This window comes from Babylonia areolata, chromosome 9, assembly GCF_041734735.1.
Source record: "Babylonia areolata isolate BAREFJ2019XMU chromosome 9, ASM4173473v1, whole genome shotgun sequence".
NCBI classification, from domain to species: Eukaryota; Metazoa; Mollusca; class Gastropoda; order Neogastropoda; family Buccinidae; genus Babylonia; species Babylonia areolata.
In genome coordinates this window covers 15,436,003-15,461,936 of record NC_134884.1, presented here as the reverse complement: position 1 = coordinate 15,461,936, position 25,934 = coordinate 15,436,003, and the positions used below count along the sequence as shown (strand labels likewise).

Below are 25,934 nucleotides of genomic sequence, written 5' to 3'. Positions count from 1 at the left end.
GTTTCTGGGACTGTGATTGACCGTTTACGTTGACTTCGCTCACTTCTGTCATTTTTGGGACAGTGATTTACTTACATGTCTGCAAGAGCTGTGATTTGTTTTCTTAAGCTTATAGCCTGTTTTTTCTTCTACAGGAATAATCTGACAATAGGCTTGCTATTTCTAGCTGTATTTTGTTTCTTTTCTTTAAGGATGTCATTATGTAGTGGTGGAAATAGACTTTTTTGTTGCACAAAAATTATCTTGACTTTACATGCCTGAAGAGGTACCTACAATCAACCTAATTGGGGGAAAAAAAAGCCCACAAGCAGAATCTACACTCGTTTTCCTTCACAAAAACGTTTACTTTCTTTCTGTATCGCCCATAGCTTTTTGTGCTTGAATTTTGTTTGTGATTTATTACCCCCGAATCCTCAAAAGTCCCTGGCAAGGGGAGAGCACTTTTGTACAAAATTCTCTGGCGCTGAACCGGCTGGTTTTAACTCTCTCCATACGAACGGCGAAAGAGACGAAGTTGACAGCGTTTCACCCCAATTACCATCATCAAAATATTGCAAGCGGAAGGCTCTTATACTGAAGAGGTGAATGTTGACAAAGAATACCACAATTCTGACGACGGAAGCTAAAGGCTGGGTCATTCAGACACCCACTGGACATCCGAGCGGGTCTGTGTAGAGGAGAAGAGAGGACTGGCCGTACTGAGTGAGTTAAGAGGCATCAAAGTAAAACAACATTAATTCATTCATACTCATCAAAAGCCCTAACACCACTTCCTCCTCCACCCCACCCCCATATCTTACACCCTCCCCTCCTGTAGAAAAATACCTATAGGCATATGCTTATTCGCCCTCCACTTGACCTTGAGTGGTGTTCTGGACACTAGTCATTCGGATGAAACGATAAACCCGAGGTCCCGTGTGCAGCATGCACTCGGTGCACGTAAAAGAACCCACGACAACAAAACGGTTGTTCCTGGCAAAATTCTGTAGAAAATTCTACTTCGATAGGAAAAACAAACAAAATTGCACACGGAAAAAAAAAGGAAAAAAAAAAGGTGGCGCTGTAGTATAGCGACGCGCTCTGCCTGGGGAGAGAAGCCCGGATTTCACACAGAGAAATCTGTTGTGGTAAACAGAAATACAAATACAAATAAATAGTTGCTTAGTTGACTTTGTCTTTATTTCTCAGTTTCTCTTCAAATCGTTAGTTTGCTCATTCATATTTGGATAGTAGAAGTGGCAGTAGCAGTAGTAGTGGTAGTAGTAGTAGTTGTTGATGTTGTAGAAGTAGTTGTTGCAGTAATAGTAGCAGTAGTACAAGTAGTAACAGCAGTCTCAGAAGTAATATCAACAACTCCATACCAGAAGTAGAAGTAAAAGCAGAAACTGGTTGCTTACTGGGTTGTTGTTACAATACAATACGGCAGAATACAGTACAATACAGCGCAGCGCAGTACAGTACAATACAATGCAGCACCATACAACACAGTTTCAGTTTCAGTTTCACTTTCTCAAGGAGGCGTCACTGCGTTCGGACAAATCCATACACGCTACACCACATCTGTTGAGCAGATGCCTGACCAGCAGCATAACCCAACGCGCTTAGTCAGGCCTTGAGTGCATGCTTACATATTTGTGTACCTATGAAAGTGGATTTCATTTTACGTAATTTCGCCAGAGGACAACACTCTCGTTGCCATGGGTTCTTTTTCAGTGCGCCAAGTGCGTGCTGCACACGGGACCTCGGTTTATCGTCTCATCCGAAAGACTAGACGCTCAGTTTGATTTTCCAGTCAAACTTAGGAGAAAGGGCGAGAGCGGGATTCGAACCCACACCCTCACGGACTCTCTGTATTGGCAGCTGAGCGTCTTAACCATTCTGCCACCTTCCTCCATTACAACACAACGTAACACCACACAACACAGTACATTCAACACAATACCGCACAAAACAATACAACACACACGCAACGCAACAACTCAATACAACATATAATACAGTACTATACAATGCAACACGACAGGACACAACTGGGGTGTCGTTAACCTCGAACATTGCCGTTATCCTCGCCAAAAGGTTGAACTGCACAAACCGTATTTCTCATTACTGAGGAATCAACGTAGAACTGACCGGCATGAGTTTTATGTTATCAAAATTAATAATATAAACGCGACAAAACAGAGCGAAATAATTATAAATTAAAATAAAAATTAAAAAAAATCTCACTCGAAACTTCCGAAAGAAAATGAGCACTCCCCAGCTGGTACCGTGTCTATCGACGGGAAATTAATAAACTTAATTACTGATTTATTTATCTAATTTTTATGCATCTTATTTTATTTCATTTCATCAAATTGTATTTTTCCCACAGGGCCTGACCTGATCTGAACTTTCCTGCCTGAGTGGAGAACGCCTGAATTTAATCTACTCTGATCTTCTCTTCCTCAGGAAGCTCCTTTAAATTTCCTGGATCGAGCACAGGACCAATGAATATGTACGGAGCAGAATTGAGAACCTTGCTGGACCTCAGGAACCTCTCCTTTCCACTGTGAAGAGACGCAAGCTGATATGGTTTGGGCACAACACTCGACACACCAGTCTGTCCAAAACAACCATGCAAGGCACCATCGAGGGCGGGAAAAGAAGAGGAAGACAGCGGAAGAACTGCTATGAGAACATCAAACAATGGACCGGACTCCATACACGTGAGCTGCTGCCGGCGGCTGCTGACAGAGACAGATGGAGAAGGGAGGTTGCGTCTGCGGTCCTCAGGTTTCCCACAACGACTGTAGTTATGGGCCTGAGGTGAGGTGAGGTGATCTTCTCTTGAATAAATCTCGTCGCTCAGTGTAACGGATGAGATTCTGGACTATATCTCCTCCATGGAATGTTTTAGAACGTGTGCTGACAACAAAGACTATTGCATCGGTACTTTACGTAACTCGGCTGAGGGTTGAGCGGGGATCCGTTATTATTTCTGTCTGCAAGTTAATTCAGATGACAGCAGTTCGAGGATAAGGGCACCACACACAATACAGTACAGGACTAAAGTGGCCCTGTCCTGCATCAGCTTGTGTCTGCTGGCTGTGCTCCAATAAAATATTGTACAATATAACACAGCACAGCACAGCACAACACAATACAGCACACAGCACAGCACAACACAATACAGCACAACACAACACATCACAAAACAATACAACACATCACAATAGAGCACAACACAGCACAATAGAGCACAACACAGCACAGCACAGTACAACAGAGCACAACACAGCACAGAACAGCACAATAGAGCACAGCACAGCACAGCACAGTACAACAGAGCACAACACAGCACAGACAGCACAGCTCAACCCCCTGACCTGCATCAGGTTGTGTCTGTCGGCTGTGCTCCAACAAAAGATAGTACAATATAACACAGCACAGCACAACACAATACAGCACAGCACAACACAGCACAACAGAGTTTCAGTTTCAGTAGCTCAAGGAGGCGTCACCACACTCGGACAAATTCATATATGCTACACCACATCTGCCAAGCAGATGCCTGACCAGCTGCGTAACCCAACGCGCTTAGTCAGGCCTTGGGGGGAAAAAAAAGCACAATAGAACACAACACAGCACAATAGAGCACAACACAGCACATCACAACACAATACTGCACAACACAATACAGCACAACACAGCACAGCACAATAGAGCAAAACACAGCACAGACCAGCCTAACACAGCGCAATACGACACAACACAGTACAGCACAGCACAACACAGCACAGACCAACCCAACACAGCGCAATACGGCACAGCACAGCACAACACAGCACAGCACAGCACAGCACAACACAGCTCACCCCCTGACCTGCATCAGCTTGTGTCTGCCGGCTGTGCTCCAATAAAATATAGTACAATATAACACATCACAGCACAACACAGCACAACACAGCACAATAGAGCACAACACAACACAGCACAACACAACACAGCACAATAGAGCACAACACAGCACAGCACAATAGAGCACAACACAGCACAGACCAGCGCAACACATCACATCACAATACAGCACAACACAGCACACAACACAATACAGCACAATAGAGCACAACACAGCACAGACCAGCACAGCACAACACAGCACACAAGAGCACAACACAGCACAACACAATACAGCACAACACAACACAGCACAATAGAGCACAACACAGCATAACACAACACAGCACAATAGAGCACAACACAGCACAGACCAGCGCAACACATCACATCACAATAGAGCACAACACAGCACACAACACAATACAGCACAATAGAGCACAACACAGCACAGACCAGCACAGCACAGCACAGCACAGCACAGCACAGCTCATCCCCTGACCTGCATCAGCTTGTGTCTCTGCCGCTCCAATAAAATATAGTACAATATAGCACAACACAGCACATCACAGCACAACACAGGACAACACAACACAGCACAATAGAGCACAACACAGCACAGAACAGCACAACATAGGACAACACAGCACAATACATCACAATAGAGCACAACACAGGACAATACATCACAATAGAGCACAACACAGGACAATACATCACAATAGAGCACAACACAGCACAGCACAACACAGCAGAGCACAACACAGCACAACACAGTACAGCACAACAGAGCACAACATAGCACAGACCAGCACAACACAATACAGCACAACACAGCACAGCACAATAGAGCACAACACAGCACAGTCCAGCACAACACAGCACAATAGAGCACAGCACAATAGAGCACAACACAGCACAGCACAGCACAGCACAGCACAGCTCATCCCCTGACCTGCATCAGCTTGTGTCTCTGCCGGCTGTGCTCCAGCCAGTCCTCATAGGTCAGGGCCTCAGCCAGCAACGACTTCCGCTTCTCCTCCACCCGCCTCCGTGCCTCCTGCAGCACACACACACACACACACACACACACACACACACACACGCAAACACACACACAAACACACACATACACACGCACACACACGCACGCACACACACACACACACGCACGCACATACACACACAAACACACGCATACACACGCACGCACGCACACGCTTACACATACACATACACGCGCGCGCGCAAACACACACACACACACACACATACACACACATACACACGCACGCACGCACACGCTTACACATACACATACACGCGCGCGCGCAAACACACACACACACACACTCACTCACACGCACACACACACATCCCCCCACGTACATAACAACCTCCACAAACATACACATACATATATAGGCTGACACACATATACACACACACGCACACCTACGCTCACCGTCCACCCCTTCCCCCCACGCCCCCACACATCTATGAATGTCGAAGACCAGCTCCAGCGAAGTGATGCTCTGACGAGCCCAACAGTTGAAAATGGTAATAATATAAATGCTCTTCCCATGGACAGAACAAGAGAGGCAAGGCCTTCAAGACTCACTATTGATACACTTAAAAAAAAAAAAAAAATCTAATCGTTAAAATGTGTTCTGTATTTGTTATTATAAAGCTTCGCGTTAAAAAAAAAAAGAAGAAAAAAAAAAAAGAAAGAAAAAAAGTCCTAACCAGATTCGAATTAAGTTCCCTAGCATTAATTACAGAGTAATTTCCCTTTTTTACTATCTGTACCAAAACGTTTGGAAAATAAATAAAACATCCATGCTTAGCAAAAGAAGTTCCTGTTTGAACAAAAAAATGATAATAGTGACTGCTCTTGTTGCTGGGTCAGATAATCAGATCAAAGTGCCAAGTTTAGAGAATACAAAAAACAAAAAAATATATATAACAGTTAATGCAGTTTGCATATTAGGCTTCATTTTTTTTTGTGTGTGTGCCCATCCCAGAGGTGCAATATTGTTTTAAACAAGATGACTGGAAAGAACTGAATGTTTCCTATTTTTATGCCTAATTTGGTGTCAACTGACAAAGTATTTGCAGAGAAAATGTCAATGTTAAAGTTTACCACGGACACACAGACACACACACAGACAACCGAACACCGGGTTAAAACATAGACTCACTTTGTTTACACAAGTGAGTCAAAAAAGGAACACCTGTATTTTTGAGCACAGTACACTGCTGTGGCATATAGCTGGTTAGGCGTTGGAGGGACACACACACACACACACACACACACACACACAGAAAGAGAGAGAGAGAGATAGAGAGAGAGAGTGGTCGAGGGAGACAGACAGGCAGGTAGACTGCCAGAGACAGAGAAAGAGAGACCGACAGAAAGACAGAGAGACAGACAGACAGACAGAGACAAATAGACTGACACAGACAGACAGACAGAGACAGAGACAAATAGACAGACTGACAGAGAGAGAGAGAGAGACGGACAGACGGACAGACAGAGAGAAACAGACAGACTGACACAAAGGGACAGAGAGAGATAGATAGACAGACAGACAGACAGACAGACAGCATCCGGACATTCCCACAGAAATGCGGTGTGACTGTCGAGGCAGTACCTTGAGGTCTCGCGGGGAGCCCAGGGGGTCTTCAGGGTCTGAGGCAGCTCTGCCACGTCGCCACTCCTGGTAGGCCGTCAGGTAGCTGTCCGGGTCAGGGGCAGGTAAGCCGTCATCATTGGTGCCGCCAACCTGACTCATGAGGATGAAGGGAATGGTAATAATAATAATAATAATAATAATAATAACAACAAACAAACAAACAAAAAAAGCAAAACAAAAACAACCACAACCAGCAATAATACCACTACCAGGCATACTGCTACTGCTGCTGCTGCTATTATTACAACTACTATAACAACCATTTACACCACAACCAAAAACAACAACGAAGAAGAAGAAGAAGAAATGTCGGGATTACCTGTACCCTTTCACTTGATATCACATCACTGACTTCGGTAACGCGTCACTGACTTGATATCACATCACTGACTTCAGTAACGCGTCACTGACTTGATATCACATCACTGACTTCGGTAACGCGTCACTGACTTGATATCACATCACTGACTTCAGTAACGCGTCACTGACTTGATATCACATCACTGACTTCCGTAACGCGTCACTGACTTGATATCACATCACTGACTTCGGTAACGCGTCACTGACTTGATATCACATCACTGACTTCGGTAACGCGTCACTGACTTGATAACACATCACTGACTTCGGTAACGCGTCACTGACTTGATATCACATCAATGACTTCCGTAACGCGTCACTGACTTGATATCACATCACTGACTTCAGTAACGCGTCACTGACTTGATATCACATCACTGACTTCGGTAACGCGTCACTGACTTGATATCACATCACTGACTTCAGTAACGCGTCACTGACTTGATATCACATCACTGACTTCGGTAACGCGTCACTGACTTGATATCACATCACTGACTTCGGTAACGCGTCACTGACTTGATATCACATCACTGACTTCGGTAACGCGTTACTGACTTGATATCACATCACTGACTTTAGTAACGCGTCACTGACTTGATATCTCGCCACTGACTTTGATAACACGTCAATAACTTTATTAACGCATCAGTGGTTTTGATCACACTTCAATAACTTGATATCACGTCAAAAACTGTATTGGCTTGACCAACCTGACTTTGAATTTGATAAGCGTCAATGAACAGCGCACAAACAGATATGTTGCAACGCCTTACTGCTGCTGCTGCTACTGCTATTACTACTGCTAGCCTCCTATTACTATTTCCGCTGATGTGCTGCTACGATTCTGTCTGTGCAAACAAACAAACAAAAAAGAAAAAAAAGAAAAAGAAAACCAACAACAACAAAAAACAATCATCAATCAAACAAAACAAAACAAAAAAACCCAACCCAACAACAACAAAACCAAAAACAAAACAAACAAAAACCCAACAAAAAAACCCCAACAACAACAAACAAACATGCCCGAGAAAAAACGAACACGTCCACAGTACAAAACGAACACCCGAGTAACGCACACAACAAACTGACCTGAATCAGGTTCTTCAGAGGACGAGATTTACGCCGATGCAGCGACGCCGCGGTGAAAGGGTTGGGATCCCTCAGACGTCGCTCTTTGAGGTCTCTCAGCCAGTCGTTGAAAGCCCTTTCGTTGGCGGCTCTCTCCTCCTCGTTCTCTCCCCCAGAAGACGTCTCTGCCTCGCTGCAGTCCTCTTGTCGTTCCCGTTCTCTCCTCTTCCTCCGCAGCCACTGTTGGAAGCTGGCTCTGGCCGCGTCCTTGTCGGCAGGTGGCTTGGCTGGGGACTTGGGCAGTGCGTTCCTCCTCTGCTCCTCGGCCAGTCTCAGGCGTCGCTTCATCGTCCGCCATGTTGCCTGCTGTTTCCGCCGCGATCTCGCGAGGTTTGGACTGTGACGGAAGTTTGAGGAACGTGACGGGTTGTGTATGAACTGTTTTGTTGTTGTTGATTTTGTATCGTTTTATTTCATTTATTTCATTTTATTTGTTTAATATTTTCAAAAAAAAAAAAAAAAAAAAAAATATTGAACGGGTTTTGAAACGTAGTGGGTAGCAGGCTTAGGTGTCATATGGTTACTGACTGTATATAGAATTTTTTTTTTTTTTTCAAATTAAAGTTATTGCTTCTTGGGCAGCTTTGGGAAGTCACTCAATTGTGCCCCCCCCCACCCCCCCCCCTCCCGAACCCCCACCCCCCCCTCCCTCCACCCCTACCTTCTTCCGCCCCGACACCCGCTATAATCAAGAACACCTCAAACCTATGTTTGGAGTCACTGGATTACTTACCATGCATGCTAACATTTCACTGACATTGCTGAGATTCAACCCCCACCCCTCCCTCCACCCCTACCTTCTTCCGCCCCGACACCCGCTATAATCAAGAACACCTCAAACCTATGTTTGGAGTCACTGGATTACTTACCATGCATGATAACATTTCACTGACATTGCTGAGATTCAACCCCCACCCCTCCCTCCACCCCTACCTTCGTCCGCCCCGACACCCGCTATAATCAAGAACACCTCAAACCTATGTTTGGAGTCACTGGATTACTTACCATGCATGCTAACATTTCACTGTCATTGCTGAGATTCAACCCCCACCCCTCCCTCCACCCCTACCTTCGTCCGCCCCGACACCCGCTATAATCAAGAACACCTCAAACCTATGTTTGGAGTCACTGGATTACTTACCATGCATGCTAACATTTCACTGACATTGCTGAGATTCCTGACGAGTACACAGGGAAGGAAACTGCTGTTGTGTCAGACATGCAACTGACTCTCTCCTTCAGAGAGAATTCCAGTCTTCCAGTTGCTGTTTTCGAAATGTTATATCGTCCTCCCCCACCTTTTCTCTCCCACAACCCTCATGATTTTGATCATCTTATTCCTGTTTGTTTGCAACGTGACGGGCGCAATAGCCGAGTGATTATTAAGGTGTTGGACTTTCAATCTGAGGGTCCCGGGTTCGAATCTCGGTAACGGCGCCTGGTGGGTAAAGGGTGGAGATTTTTCCGATCTCCCAGGTCAACGCATGACACCCTTACCACATACATACATACATACATACATACATACATACATACATACATGCATACACACACACATACATATCTATCTATACAAAATGATAATGATGTGTGTGTGTGTGTGTGTGTGTGTGTGTGTGTGCGCGCGCGCGCCGTGCGTGCATGCCGTATATGTGTGATGTGTGTGTGTGTGTGTGTGTGTGTGTGTGTGTGTGTGTGAATCCCCCAAACAATCCCACTCACCCAGGCCTGGTCGAAGAGCCCGATCCTTGATCACAACGCCCCGACCCCTGCTGTCTGGCCTCCTCTGGCTCTGTGCGCTGCTGGTGGAGAGAGTCCCCGACACCCTTCGTCGTCCTGGGCTCCCGCACTGCTGTCCCGCTCTCCGCCCACTCCCCGGGCTTCCCGCTGGGCACCGGGATATAGATGGACCCCGCCAACGTGACGTCACCTTCCTGGGAGCTCTCCTGGCGGCTGGGGGGTCTTCCAGGTGGTTCCTGGGCAGGGGCGTGGGCGTGGGCGTGGGCGTCGTTCGCCTGGTTGTTCGAATCTACGTTTGACGTCGGCGTGTTTGAGGCGGGATCGTGGTTGGTGTCTTGGTTAATGAACAACAGGCTCCGGTCATTCTGGGTGCCTGGAAAAAAATAGTTGTTTTTGGTTTTGTTGTTGTTGTTGCTGTTGTTGTTTTTGTCGCATTCTTTTGATCTTTGACAAGTGCTTACACACTTGTCTTCTTTGTTGTTTTTGTTTTTGTTGCACTCTGTAATGTTTGAGTGTTACACATGTCTTTCTTTCTTGTTGCTGTTGTTGTTGTTGTTGTTGTTGTTGTTCTCTCTCTCTCTCTCTCTCTCTCTCCTCTATATATATATATATATATATATATATATATATATATATATATATATATATATATATATACATACATATATATGTATGTATGTATGTATGTGTGGGTGAGGGGGAGGTGTTAGGGAGGGAGAGCGAGGGATGATGATACCACTACTACTGATAATGATAACAACAACAACAACAACAATAAGAATAATAATAAAGATGAAGAAGAACAACAACAACAGCAACAAGAACAAGAACACGAAGAAGAAGAACAAAAAGAACAACAACAAGAAGAATCACAACAAGACGTACACAAACAGGATGAAGAAGCAGAAGAAGAAGAAGAAGAAGAAGAAGAGCAAGAAGAGAGAGAGACTGAATCACTGACTGACTTCACAAATAAACGATCACTGCTGTGACCACCTTCACCTGAAGGCGCTGCTCTATCCGCACAGTGAAGGACGAAAGGGGTGGCCGGACAGGAGACCTTCAGGACGGCGGTAGGCCCCGAGACAGAGAGGTCCTGCACACTGGGCCGCAGAGACAGCCTCTTGCCCCCACTCACAGACGTCGTGGTGGTCGTGGTCGTGGAGGCGTCGTTCCCGGGGCTGGACGCCCTGCCGGACAAGCCCCGTTCCCCGCCACTCCCCGGCACGGGGATTCGAACCTGAGTCCCCGCAGCGCTGGAGGTTCGGCTGGGCGACCTCAGGTTGTTGTCCCAGGTGTACAGCTCTGTGGGTTGGAAGAGGCTTCTGGGGGAGGGTCTGCTGGTGGTGGTGGTGGTGGTGTTGGCCGCGTGGTCTCCTCCTCTCTGTGTCCTGCCGGGGCCCTGAGGTCCTGGCGATGGCTGCAGACTTCTAGCGGAAGGGGACACAGAGTCGTTCCGGAACGACTTAGTCGTCGTCGTCGTCGTCGTTTGCGCCGCTGGTGGTGGTTTGTGGGTGTTCGGGGGCAGGTGGGGGCGCGGGGTGGGGTTGGGGGAGGAGGATGAGGGGGACCCCTCCGCCGCCGCTGCTGCTGCCTGTGGGGACGTGGCCGTGGGGATGCGAACCACGGGACGGTGACGAGCGGCCTTCCCGGCCCCGCCTCCCCCAGAGCGCGCGGACGATCCTCGCGCCGACATTCCGCTGGAGACTCCGGAGGAGGAGAGCGAGGAGGAGGCGGCGCTGCTGGCCCGGCTGAGGCGATGCGCGTGCCGCACCTTAATGGGACAACACACATACTTTCAGGGGAAAAAAAGAAAGAAAAAAAGAGTGGCGCTGCGTTGTAGCGACGCCGCTCTCCCGAGGGAGACAGGAGCCCGAATTTGTTACAGAGAAATCTAGTTGTGACGAAGAGTAATACAATGCACTGCACTGTGATAATAATATGCAATACACTACAATGCATTGCACTGCAATGCATGACAGAACACTACACTGCACTGCACTACAAAACGATGCGATAAGGATAAGATACAACACAACGAAATACAATACAACAAAACACAACGTATTCCAGTCGAATCCAATCCGATTCAACACAGCACAACACAGCACAGCACAGCACAGCACGACACAGCACAACCACAGCACGACACATCACAGCACAGCACAGCACATACCACAGCACGACACGACACAACACCACACCAAACCACACAGCACAGCACAGCACAGCACCACGACACATCACACCACACAACGCACTGCAAAGCAACACCACACCACACCACACCACGCCACTCAACATAACACAACGCAACGCTTAGCCACATCACACCACACACCACAGAACAGCACAACACCACACCACACAACACAACACAACGCCCCACCCCACCACTCCACACAACACCACTCCACACCACACCACTCCATACCACACCACTCCACACCACACCACTCCACACAACACCACACCACACCACACCACACCACTCAACATAACACAACGCAACGCTTAGCCACATCACACCACACACCACAGAATAGCACAACACCACACCACACAACACCACTCCATACCACACCACTCCATACCACACCACTCCACACCACACCACTCCACACAACACCACACCATACCACACCACACCACACCACGCCACTCAACATAACACAACGCAACGCTTAGCCACATCACACCACACACCACAGAATAGCACAACACCACACCACACAACACAACACAACGCCCCACCCCACCACTCCACACAACACCACTCCACACCACACCACTCCATACCACACCACTCCACACCACACCACTCCACACAACACCACACCACACCACACCACACCACTCAACATAACACAACGCAACGCTTAGCCACATCACACCACACACCACAGAATAGCACAACACCACACCACACAACACCACTCCATACCACACCACTCCATACCACACCACTCCACACCACACCACTCCACACAACACCACACCATACCACACCACACCACACCACGCCACTCAACATAACACAACGCAACGCTTAGCCACATCACACCACACACCACAGAATAGCACAACACCACACCACACAACACAACACAACGCCCCACCCCACCACTCCACACAACACCACTCCACACCCACACCACTCCATACCACACCACTCCACACCACACCACACCCACTCAACATAACACAACGCAACGCTTAGCCACATCACACCACACACCACAGAATAGCACAACACCACACCACACAACACCACTCCATACCACACCACTCCATACCACACCACTCCACACCACACCACTCCACACAACACCACACCACACAACACCACACCACACCACACCACTCAACATAACACAACGCAACGCTTAGCCACATCACACCACACACCACAGAACAGCACAACACCACACCACACAACACCGACCACACAACACCGACCACACAACACCGACCACACAATACAACACAACGCCCCACCCCACCACGCAGCACTACACCACACCACTCCACACCACTCCACATACCACCACACCACTCCACACTACACCACTCCACTCCACACCACCACACCACACCACTCCACACCACTCCACATACCACCACACCACTCCACACTACACCACTCCACACCACACCACCACACCACACCACACCACACCACACCACACAACACCACACAACACTACACCACACCACTCCACACCACACCACATCAACCCACCACACCACATCACACAACTCAACGCAACACAAAACAACGCAACACCACACCACACCACTCCACACCATACCACACCACACCACACCACTCCACACCACACCACACCACTTCACACCACACCACACCACACAAAACCACTCCACACCACACCACACCACACCACATCACTCCACCACACTACACAACACAACACAACACCACTCCACACCACACCACACCACACCACATCACCCCACCACACCACACAACACCACACCACACACCACACCACACCACACCACACCACACCACACACCACACCACACCACACCACACAACACACCACCACACCACACCACACCACACCTTCCTCAGACACTCCTTGGCCAGCCGCGCCTGGCCCACATCCAGGGCGGAAGTGCCGTCAGCGTCACGTGACTGCAGCGAGGCATGCCGGGACAGCAGCAGCTCCACCACATGTGCCTGGTCGGCGGACATGGCTGCGAAGAGAGGGGTTCTGCCGAAGGGCGTTTTGCTGTCGGGGTCCGCGCCTATAAGATGTAAGAGGAGACTTTGTTTTTAGTTGGACGGGCGCAATAGCCGAGTGGTTAAAGCGTTGGACTTAAAATCTGAGGGTCCCGGGTTCGAATGTCGGTAACGGCGCGTGGTGGGTAAAGGGTGGAGGTTTTTCTGATCTCCCAGGTCAACACATTATGTGCAAACCTGCTAGTGCCCGAACCGCCTTCGTGTGTAAACGCAAGCAGAAGATGAAATACGCGCGTGAAAGATCTTGTAATCCATGCAAAACGGTAAAATTTGACAAACAACATATACATAACAAAATAACACTCAACTCAGTCATAGCAAAGAAAGTCCGATAACTTTCCATCATTTAAAACACACACATACAGGCGCGCGCGCACACACCCGCCCGTATGCAAGCACCCATGCTATATGATAGTCAGTCGTGTCCGACTATGACCATCAGAACAGCAGAGGAGGCAACTGCTGTTCCGACTATTTGGGCAAGAATTTGATTATAGTAGAGAGTGTCTTGCCCAGGTACATCCCAAATCTCTCGGCCAAGAGGGTTTTAGGACAGTCGGCGTTGGGATGGTTCCCAAAGGCCAACTAGCCCACAAGGCTGCAGCACCAAGAGCCAGTGCAATTTTGCCTCCAAGTTTGAGAGTCATAGTCCTTCACAAAAGACTAAGCTGTAAATGGTTTCCCATTGACTGGAGAAACTATTGATAATACAGCTCTCACTTTGCTGTTGGCCCAAGTGTAAACTTATGTCAATCTGTGATATAAGCCGAGTGTTGGGCCATAAAGAAAGCACCCATGCACACTTATTGTATATACGCATGATCAGATTAATACAATGGTAAAATCAATATAAATTGATACTGATCTGTAAAACATTCAACCAAATTTCAAACAAATATGGCATTGGAGCATTAACCACAGGCATCTTAACATCAATATAAAAAAAAACCCATTCCATTCTGCCCCCCCCCCCAACCCCCCTCAATCTATATGTCTTTCCCGCTTCCTCCACCACCTCCCCCCTCGTCTCTGCTGATCTATCAATTTATCCGTCTACTTATCTATCTCTGTAGCCATGGAGGAGGGTGGTGGTGGTGGGGTGGGGGGGGGGGGCTTTGACTGTTCCACTGAAAACGGATCGAGGGGGGTAAGGGTTGGCTGTGCACAAAGGGTATCGTTCCAGATCGTGATTGTGCATAAAACGTCATCGTAATAGCAGGTGTAGAGGCAGTGCAGTGGTATCGGTGGTGGTGGTGGTGGTGGTGGATGTGACATGACTTTTGTACCTAGTTTTACGCAGTTTATTTCTTCTTTTTTTTACCGTCATGAAAATAAAGGTGAAAACAAATTGAGTTTCTTTAAAAGTGATGTCTTAAAATGTTTTGGGGGATAGCACTTTAAGTATATCCTTCCATATGGGTATTGCACTTCAAGGATATCCTTTTTGAGGATTGCGCACAAAGAATTTTTTTTTATCCAGATGCTCTTTGCACATAATCATATCCGTGCAGATACTCTTCATTCAGTTACTGCATATAAAGGATAGCATTCCTGATGCGTATTGCGTCTTTCATCTTATATTGTCATGTTCTATTTGTAGTCTCTGGTTTATATATGTTTTAAGAGAATATTATTTGGGGTAAAATCATATCTCATGGAAGCGCACATCTTATTTAAGATGTCCCGTCATGTTTGACTTGAGTACCACTGAATTTATTTTTTAAGTTCCCTAGTCAGGTTAGATTGTCACTACTTATGGCATCTACACACAAACAATCTGAAAGTTCTCAATTTATCTGTACAGAGCGTTTAAGCCCCATCCACTCTTACGTCGTAAAGTAATCTGTTAAGCTTTTGCCACTACTTATGGCATATACACACTATCAGAAATTTCTCAATTTATATGTACAAAGCGTTTAAGCTAACCCACTCTTACGTCGTAAAGTACCGGTAATTTATTAAGCTTGTGTCACTTCTGATGTCACGTGTATAACTTTAGTGAGTGTAGTTGAATATGGATGCTGTTTATTTACACTTTGTACTACTAAGCTGAGTATATATCGCTGGACAAAGTATATTTGTCTTTCATTTTTCTCAAATGTGTTTTTCTGACACCCTTCCACAAGGAGCAATGGCCTATACAATTGTATGATACATGAATAAACCATTAATTAATGAATCCTAATTAATCCTATCTCCACAGCTCTTTCTACATCTCTCTTCTCTCTCTCCGTTTTGTCAGAAAATAGTTTTGCAATTGTGTGGATGTTGAGGTGTGGGGTATGAGCAAACGTTTATTTCAGAATTTAAATCCAGGCTATTTGATATGTTTAACAAAATTGGCATTCAGACATAGAAAGGATGAGTACAGCTGGTTCCATTCATTTAAACGTATATTTCGAGCTGAAAAATTCCTAACTGTTATTACGAATAAATGGCATCGTGCATTGCTTGTCCAGTTTACGTTACGAACTCTTGGCTTTGACACCAACAAAAAATGGTTTGCGCCAGGTATGTCCACAAATTCTCCATGTACTTTGTGTAACTCCACAGTTGATGATGAAATTCATTTTATGCTTGATTGTAAATCATATGATTTGAGAGTGAATGTGTGGTTAAAAAAAAGAATTTACAAAAAGAAAAGATCTCTTTAGTATGTTAACATCAGATAACGAGGTGATAATCTCGATAGCAAAATTTATATCAGAAGCTATGAAGATTAGACAAAAAGCACTGCAAGCATGTACAAACTGCGTGGTCAGATGGATTTGACATTTTTCTTCTGTGGCCAGTATCGGAATTTGTTGCGTGGTGCACTGATAGATGTACGAAAGGAGTTATGTGTTGGGTGGCCTGCTGACTGCTAATTTTTTATTTTTCAAAGAAGGAACTTGTTGTTTCATTATTTGCGTTTAACATAATGGTTTGTTGTACAATGGAAGTATGTTGACGCATTCACAAATGTCATAAGGACCTCATTCAAGTGTCAAAACGGCTCTCTCTCTCTCTCTCTCTCTCTCTCTGTTTTTGTTTTTTTGTGTTTTTTTTTTTTTTTTTTTTTTTTTTGGGGGGGGGGTGCATGGTTTGATCTTTTTCCTTCATGATATGATGATGTTTGTATCATGATTATGTAGATGTACATGTTTATTATGTAGATGTTTAAATGTGAATGTGAATGTCATGTCTTTATTTCTTCATCTCTTTGCTACTTTGTGGATGTTTTGATTCATTTTCATTTTCCATTTGCCCTGAGGGCTGGATGAAAAAAAGCACATGTATGCTTATTCCACTTCCCTCAATAAAAAACTTCGTTCGTTCGTTCGTTCTCTCTCTCTCTCTCCGGCTCTTACAATATTCAAATGTGTGGACTGTTGGAGTATCTGTCTGGAAATTATTCACGTTTTCTTCTACTGGTGTGACACCTGGAAGAAAATGTTTCAGAAAGCAATTGGAATACTTTTCATTGAAGTTCTGATGATGATATTTTCACCTATTTCCTGTCCTATTACCAGTGTCTTTTGTTTGTTTCACAGGCACGTTTCTGAGGTTTTCATCCTGAATCCTCCATACAGCTACACCAAGGCTCGTCTCTAGCAGTCCCGATGCCAGCAGTCCACAAGCAGGAATCAGTATAAAGTCTTTACTGAGAGACAGTGCACTGCTGCTGACTCTACTCTATACACTTCATCCAGGCACTGAAAACGCTGACAGTGAAAAAGTGACCTTTAATTTACTCGCGGCTGGGCAACCTGGCTTCAGACAGTTCCGCAGTATTGACCAGGCTGTGTATCTGTCACAGGAAATCGAAGATCTCCTCCAGGAGCACACGCCGATCTTCATAACCTGGGTGGACCTCCAGAAAGCCTTTGACAAAGCATGTTTAGACAACTTTTCAAACTGCTGAGGACTGGCTTCTCAGCCAACCTGTTCCCTTTGGATCAAGGCCTACCACTTCAACAGCAGAGGAAAAGTCTCCAATATCCTCAGCAATATGATCTTGCTGCGTCACGGTGTCCCACAGGGTGACGTTCTTCCTCCAAATCTCTTCCTTTTCTTCCTCATGGACTTGTCTGAGCTGCCCAAAGGGATCAAGACTGTCTTGTGTGCATATGACGCGCAGTTGTGAAAAAAGGACCACGCAAAAGCAACCATTTATGAGATGCAACAAGCTGAAGACCAGTTGGAACTTTGAGCAGAAGTGTGATTTTACTGTCAGCAGGGACAAGTCCTCAAAAAGCAGGGGAACTCATTCAAAACGCAGAAAATGCAGACAGTAGTGAAGGGAGAAAACAACAGAAATATACAGAGCAAAAAAAAAAAAAAAAAAAAAAAAAAAAAAGGAAAATTTTAGTACATAATTTCCACACGAAGGGTCAAACAAAAATATCACTTAACAAAAAAACACAACAACAACAAACAAACAAACAAAAAAACCCAACAAACAAAAAACAAAAACAAAAACAAAAAAACACACACCAAAAAACAACACCCATAATAAATGAAAAATAGGCTGACAGAGTCGGGATAAAACCAAACGAAATGGAAATAATATGGATACAAATGTGCCTGAAAATATGGATAACTATCTATCATTTATTAAGACGACTTACTACAGCGCATATTCTTGAAGCTCTATGCGCTTTTAGAATAGCACTAAAGGCATTAACTCACCCCACCCCTACCCCCACCAGAATAAAAAAGAAAACAGAGAGAAAAAAGAAATGAATGATAATTCTTCTTTTTTAAAGGAGGGAGGGGGTGGGGAGGGGTGGGGGTGGGGTGGATATAGAGGAAGGAAAGATAATCAACTGATAATTCCTGGTCTGAACTGGTTCTCATTGTTCTCCGCTGTCGCGTGAAGCAAACGGTGTAAGGGGGACAACTGAGTGTATGTGATGGTAAATCAAAAGAGACATCTCACAAACAATAGGATAAGGAACAAGCACAGGCGCAGGAAAACACACACACACACACACACACACACACACACACACACACACACACACACACACACACACACACACACACACGCATGTTTTTACACAAACATAAAAATGGGGCCCTTTCTTTCTTTCTTTCTTTCTTTCTTCTTTCTTCTTCTTCCTTCCTTCCTTTCTTTCATCACTCCGTGTTATGGTATGGACCCATTTGATAGAGCTGACAAGCTCGGCAGCTGTGAAAGTGCATGCTGACAGCACATCAGAGAGAAAAAAGAGAGGGGTGCGGAAGGTGGGTGAAGAAAGGGGGTGGGGGTGGGGGTGGCGGGGCTGGAGGGAAGTGATGGGGAAACTCACCACCCTGCCACTGGCAGAACTCACCACCCTGTCACTGGCAGAACTCACCACCCTGTCACTGGCAAAACTCACCACCCTGTCACTGGCAGAACTCACCACCCTGTCACTGGCAAAACTCACCACCCTGTCACCGGCAAAACTCACCACCCTGTCACTGGCAGAACTCACCACCCTGTCACTGGCAGAACTCACCACCCTGGCAGAACTCACCACCCTGCCCACCGGCACAACTCACCACCCTGTCACTGACAAAACTCACCACCCTGTCAGCACTCACCACCCTGTCACTGGCAGAACTCACCACCCTGCCTGTCACTGGCAGAACTCACCACCCTGTCAGAACTCACCACCCTGTCACTGACAAAACTCACCACCCTGTCAGCACTCACCACCCTGTCACTGGCAGAACTCACCACCCTGCCTGTCACTGGCAGAACTCACCACCCTGTCACCGGCAGAACTCACCACCCTGTCACCGGCAAAACTCACCAGCACCACCCTGTCACTGGCAAAACTCACCACCCTGTCACCGGCAAAACTCACCACCCTGTCACCGGCACTGGCAGAAACCACCACCCTGTCACTGTCAGAACTCACCACCCTGTCACTGGCAGAACTCACCACCCTGTCACAACTCACCACCCTGTCACTGGCAGAAGTGAGTCTGTACATCTAGGTCAGCTTCCTCACAGCAGGAGGGGAGACAGACAGACAGACAGACAGACAGACAGACACACACACACACACACACACACACACACACACACACACACACACACACACACACACACACACACACACACACACAGAGATTTTGAATGATTATTCATTGCTTAGAATGTTTTCAGAAATTTTAAACTCCAGTCCAGTTGGTATCCTCCTTTGATGTATTATATTTAATACTGTTATTTATATTTACATTGTTGTAGGTTAATACTTGTTGATATGCATATACATATTCTCCTTCCCATGACAACTCATTCAATACACACCACAACCTCTTTAGACTTTTTCTTATAATATACTTTTCCTCTGATACATAACATGAACTTTAAAAAAAAAAAAATTTTTTTACACTAATAATCACATGCATTCCCTTTCCTTTATACACTACTTTACTCCTTTCCGTCTAAAAACACTTATAGTGAATAGACGTTAAACTGAAGAAAACACACACACACACACAACACACACACACACACACACACACACACACACACACACACACACACACACACACACACACATTGTCTGTCTGTCTGCCTTTTTTCTGTCTTGACCTCGTTCTCACCCTCACCGTCTCTCTTCCAGAATATTTTTGTTAATGATATAAGGGTGCTGCTATCGTGTGTTATAATTATGTCCACATTATGTGTATTATGTCCACTTGCTATTTGTCCGTATATTATTTTTCGCCCATATAATTTGTGTGTCGTTTCGTGCTTGATTTTCCATGTTATACTCTTCCTATCCCCCCTCATCCCTGTTTTCTTTTATTTTCCTGTCTTTTCTTTTTGTCTTTCTTTTTTTTTCTGAGGGAAGGATGAAAAAAAAAAAAAGCTGTACAAGCTTATTCCTTTACCCTCAATAAAGATCATTTTGACACACACGCACACACACACACACACACACACACACACACACACACACACCAGTACCACCGCCACAGCCACCACCACCACCACCAACAACAACAACAACAACAAACTAGACACACTTACCAGCCAGCAGCAAAGTTTTACACATCTCCCCCAACCCCAGAAAACTGGCGATGAAGAGGGCGGCACCCCCTTCCCCCCTCCTCTTTCTCTTCCAATCCTCTCCCTCCTCCTCCTCCTCCTTCTCCTCCTCCTCTCTCTCCCCCTCCTCCTCCTTGTTCAGCGCTTTCACATCACCACGACGACCACCACCACCACCACCAAAACAGCTTTCCAGCACACGCTCTACGTCATTTCTGACGATGGCGTCATAACGCGAGCTCCAGGAATTCTCCTTGAAGACGGCTCTGAGGACGTAGCCGTCCCAGACGTTCTTCTCCACCTCCAGCAGCAGATCGTCGGGCATGAGCTGTCCCTCGGGGCAGCGCAGGTCGTACAGGTTGGAGGGAAGCCCCGCCGACAGTTCCAGCATCTTGCGCACGGCTGTGACGGGACATCTAGGGGCCAGACGGCGGAGAGAGCACACGTCCTGGTTGGGTAGTTTGACAAACAGCGTGAACGACATGGTGTCTTGTTGTTTTGTTTGGAGGAAGGTAGCAGAATGGTTAAGACGCTCCTCTGCCAATACAGAGTCCGTGAGGGTCCGGGTTCGAATCCCGTTCTCGCCCTTTTGTTCCAAGTTTGACTTGAAAATCGCACTGAGCGTCTAGTCGTTCGGGTGAGACTATAAACCGAGGTCCTGTATGCAGCACGCACTTAGCGCACTCAGAAAGGAATCCGTGGCAACGAGAGTGTTGTCCTCTGGCAAAATACTGCAGAAGAAATCCAGTCAGATAGGTACACAAATATATAGGCATGCACTCAATGCCTGACAATGTGCGTTGGGTTCTGCCGCTGATCAGGCATCTGCCTAACAGATGTGGCGTAGCTTATTTAGATTTGGTCAAACGCAGTGACGCCTCCTTGAGAAACTGAATCTGTTGTTGTTGTTTCTTTGGAGGCGGTGTTGTTATTGTTCTTTTTGTTGTTGTTGGTGGTGGTGGTGGTAGCGCAATTGATAAATGTTGTTCTTGTAGTTGATGGTGGCGTTGTTGTTGTTGTTGCTGCTGTTGTTGCTATTCTTCTTGTTGTTGCTGCTGTTGTTATTGTTGTTGCTGTTGTTGTTTTGTCGTTGCTGTTGTTGTTGTTGTTATTTTAAAATGGATTTTGTTGTTGTTTTTGTTGCTGACGCTGCTGTTGCTAATGTTGTCGCTACTGGTGTTGTTGTTGTTGTTGTTGTTGTTGTTGGGGACACACGTTGATATTCCAGCCGGGGGTTGTTGTCAAGGAAAGTGACGATGGAATATTGTCCTGCACTTGTCTCTGAGTTTATGTCTGTGTTGGTTCACACAGTTTTTTGTCTCTTCTCTGTACACTCGTCACACACTGGTAATGATGGTGATGATCCAGGTGTTGACCGTTCGTGTCTGTATTTGTTTTCTTTCTTCTTCTTGTGCTATCTAAAAAAAAATTAAAAAAATAAAAAATAAATAAAGAAAAATACCCAGGATGGTTTCTTTCGAGGTTGTTGGGGCGTCACTTTGTGTTTCAGTTTCTGTTCATGACGTATTGACTTGATGAACTCTATCCGTATGAACCACAAAAAGGGCGACGATAACAGCGATTCGCAACTGCTGACATCATTCCAATGTCGCAGTTTATCGGGAACTTCTCACGTTGAAGAGGTGGATGAAGACACAAAAAAATGCCACACTTCTAACGACAAAAGTTATAGGTTGTCCATTCAGACACCCACTGGACATCGGACGGGGACTGTGTTGGGGGGGGGGGGGGGGGGGAAGAAAGGAAAGACGACTGGCCGTCTCGGTGTGAGTTAAGTCCCTTGGAAATAGGCGGTGCTGGTGAGAGGACGTCAGGGGAGACCACTGCCCGTGACTGTAGCTGCTTACGTCCCTTAGCGACGAAAACGGATCATGGTGCGGGCAGGGCGGGTTGGAAGGCTGGGTGGGAGGCTTCAGAGCGGTAAGGATCAGGACGCATCTGATGAAAGAGGGAAAAAATTCTTAATGATGATGATGCGAGCGAAAGTCTTTCAAAGTATGTCAGATCGTCTGAGTATCTGTATGTCTTGTGTTTGTCTTACCATGTCTCACTGTTTCTGTCTGCCTGTCTCTGTTTCTGTCTTTGTCTGTCTGTCTCTCCCTCACTTACCCTCTCCCGTGAGTATGTCTGAGTCTCTGTCTGTCTTGTGTCTGCCTTACCATGTCTCATTGTTTCTGTCTGTCTCTCTCTGTTTCTGTCTTTGTCTGTCTGTCTGTCTCTCTCTGTTTCTGTCTTTGTCTGTCTGTCTCTCTCATTTACCCTCTCCCATGCTCTCTCTCTCTCCCTTCTTTCTCTCTACTTGGGGCTGAGGCCAAGATGGGAAAGGCTTCGCGAATATCAATCTTGGATCTTTCTGTCTGTCACTCACTCATTTCATTTACCCGAGGAAGAGTTTATGGCTCATTTCGTCGCTTTTCATATATCCTGCAAGTCGACTTTTACCACCTGACATTCTTTCTGTCTACCTCTTAGAGGTAAAGACAAACATCGGAGCCGGTGAATTCCTGAACGCAGTTCGAGGCTGTACACGGCAACAGCCTGGTAACCTGTCTTGCGACGGCGCTGGAACCGAGTGAACCGGCTTCTGGCTTTCCATTGGAGTGTTCCAGCGACGTGGAAAGGGCATGTGTGTGTGTGTGTGTGTGTGTGTGTGTGTGTGTGTGTGTGTGTGTGTGTGTGTGTAAGTGTGTGTGTGAGGGGGCGTGGGGTGCGGGGGACTGCTGCATGGGTGGGTAACAGCCTGTCCCGTGACTTCCGTCTCCATCTAGCCATGCTGGCTTCGCGCACTGGAGAGAATGCTGCAGTTTCGCGACGTGCATATCTTCACGGGGAAAACTGGGGGACAGACTGACGCAGAAATGACAATGTTCACACTTCATTAACTTCTCTTCCCTTCCCGCCACTCATGCGCACGCACGCACACGCACACGCACACGCATGCACACACACACACACACACACACACACACACACACACACACATATATATATATATATATATATATACACTTACACACACAGCTACACACACACACACACACACACACACACACACACACACACACACACACACACACACACATACAAGCGTCAGGACTAAAAAACCATTCAGTTCTGCACCATGACAGACCAGTAGCCGCGTTGTTTGTCATGCTTTCAAAACCTTTCTGTGGGTTTTGTGACCCACTGCGTCAAGAAACAGTCGTCTGGTACATATGGGTATATAAGAGATTAGCCTATTAACATAGCCATAGCTACCGTAGCTGACTAATACGTAGTAGCGTAGCCACAAACCTGCATGACTAACAAACGCACACACACACACACGCGCGCGCACACACACACGCACGCACACAAACGCACCTACACACACACGCACGAATACACACTCGCACACACTATCATGATCAGTAATGATTTTCATGCCATCGATTTTCGTGTGAAGCTATAGTACACAGTCCAGAAGCCAGACTCTCACTGCTCCACCAGTTGTTGGCACTCCTGTGAACATTCCCTCCGCTCTCTCCCTCTGTGTGGGCTTTGGGCCGGTCATGATGCCATTGTGTCAGTGGTTGTCATAATAGCAGCAGCAGCAGCAGCAGCAGCAGTAATACCAGCATCCGCAGTAGCAGTGGTGGCAGCAGCAGTAGTATAAGTAGTAGTAACAGCAGAACTATTGGTAGTATCAACAGTAGTAGTAGTAGTAGTAGTAGTAGTAACAGCAGACCTATTGATAGTACCAACAAAAGTAGTAGTAGTAGTGGTAGTGGTAACAGCAGACCTATTGATAGTACCAACAAAAGTAGTAGTAGTAGTAGTGGTAACAGCAGACCTATTGGTAGTACCAACAAAAGTAGTAGTAGTAGTAGTAGTGGTAACAGCAGACCTATTGGTAGTGCCAACAAAAGTAGTAGTAGTAGTAGTAGTAGTAGTAACAGCAGAACTATTGGTAGTACCAACAATAGCAGCAGTAGTAGTAGTAGTAGCAGTAGTAGTAGTATTAACAGCAGAACTATTGGTAGTACCAACAACAACAGTATTATTGTTATTATTATTATTATTATTATTATTATTATTAGTAGTAGTAGTAGTAGTAGTAGTAGTAGTAGTAACTGCAGAACTATTGGTGGTACCACCACCACCACCACCACCACCAACAGTAGTAGTAGTAGTAGTAGTAGTAACAGCAGAACTATTGGTAGTACCAACGACAGCAGCAGTGGTAGTCGTAGTCGTCGTCATCGTCGAAGTAGTAGTAGTAGTAGTAACAGCAGAACTATTGGTAGTACCAACAACAACAACAACAACAGTAGTAGTAGTAGTAGTAGTAGTAGTAGTAGTAGTAGTAGTAGTAGTAGTAGTAGTAACCGCAGAACTATTGGTAGTACCAACAACAACAACAGTAGTAGTAGTAGTAGTAGTAGTAGTAGTAGTAGTAGTAGTAGTAACCGCAGAACTATTGGCAGTACCAACAACAACAGTAGTAGTAGTAGTAGTAGTAGTAGTAGTAGTAGTAGTAGTAGTAGTAGTAGTAACCGCAGAACTATTGGTAGTACCAACAACAACAACAGTAGTAGTAGTAGTAGTAGTAGTAGTAGTAGTAGCAGCAGCAGAACTACTGGTAGTAACAAATACAGCAGCAGTGGTAGTCGTAGTAGTAGTAGCAACAGCAGAACTATTGGTAGTACCAGCAGCAGCAGCAGCAGCAGCAGTAACAGCAGAACTATTGGTAGTACCAACTACAGCAGCAGTGGTAGTCGTAGTAGTAGTAGTAGTAGTAGTAGTAGTCGTCGTCGAAGTAGTTGAAGCA

General features: G+C 46.1%; 1 protein-coding gene across 4 annotated transcripts in view; it reads right to left on the bottom strand.

The window, feature by feature from the left end:
- LOC143286086 (uncharacterized) overlaps positions 1 to 25,934 on the bottom strand; it is a 79,527-nt gene that overhangs the window by 2,315 nt on the left and 51,278 nt on the right. For 3 of the 4 annotated variants that reach the window (XM_076593667.1, XM_076593666.1, XM_076593665.1), the window contains exons 2-8: positions 21,086 to 23,062; positions 13,891 to 14,075; positions 10,800 to 11,577; positions 9,786 to 10,176; positions 8,025 to 8,400; positions 6,531 to 6,662; positions 4,832 to 4,936 (exon numbers count right to left, since the gene is read on the bottom strand). In XM_076593667.1, coding sequence (XP_076449782.1) covers positions 4,832 to 4,936; positions 6,531 to 6,662; positions 8,025 to 8,400; positions 9,786 to 10,176; positions 10,800 to 11,577; positions 13,891 to 14,075; positions 21,086 to 21,587 — 2,469 coding nt within the window. In that variant the 5' untranslated portion in view covers positions 21,588 to 23,062. The remainder of the gene's footprint in view (positions 1 to 4,831; positions 4,937 to 6,530; positions 6,663 to 8,024; positions 8,401 to 9,785; positions 10,177 to 10,799; positions 11,578 to 13,890; positions 14,076 to 21,085; positions 23,063 to 25,934) is intronic. The other variant, XM_076593669.1, reaches the window with a different exon arrangement.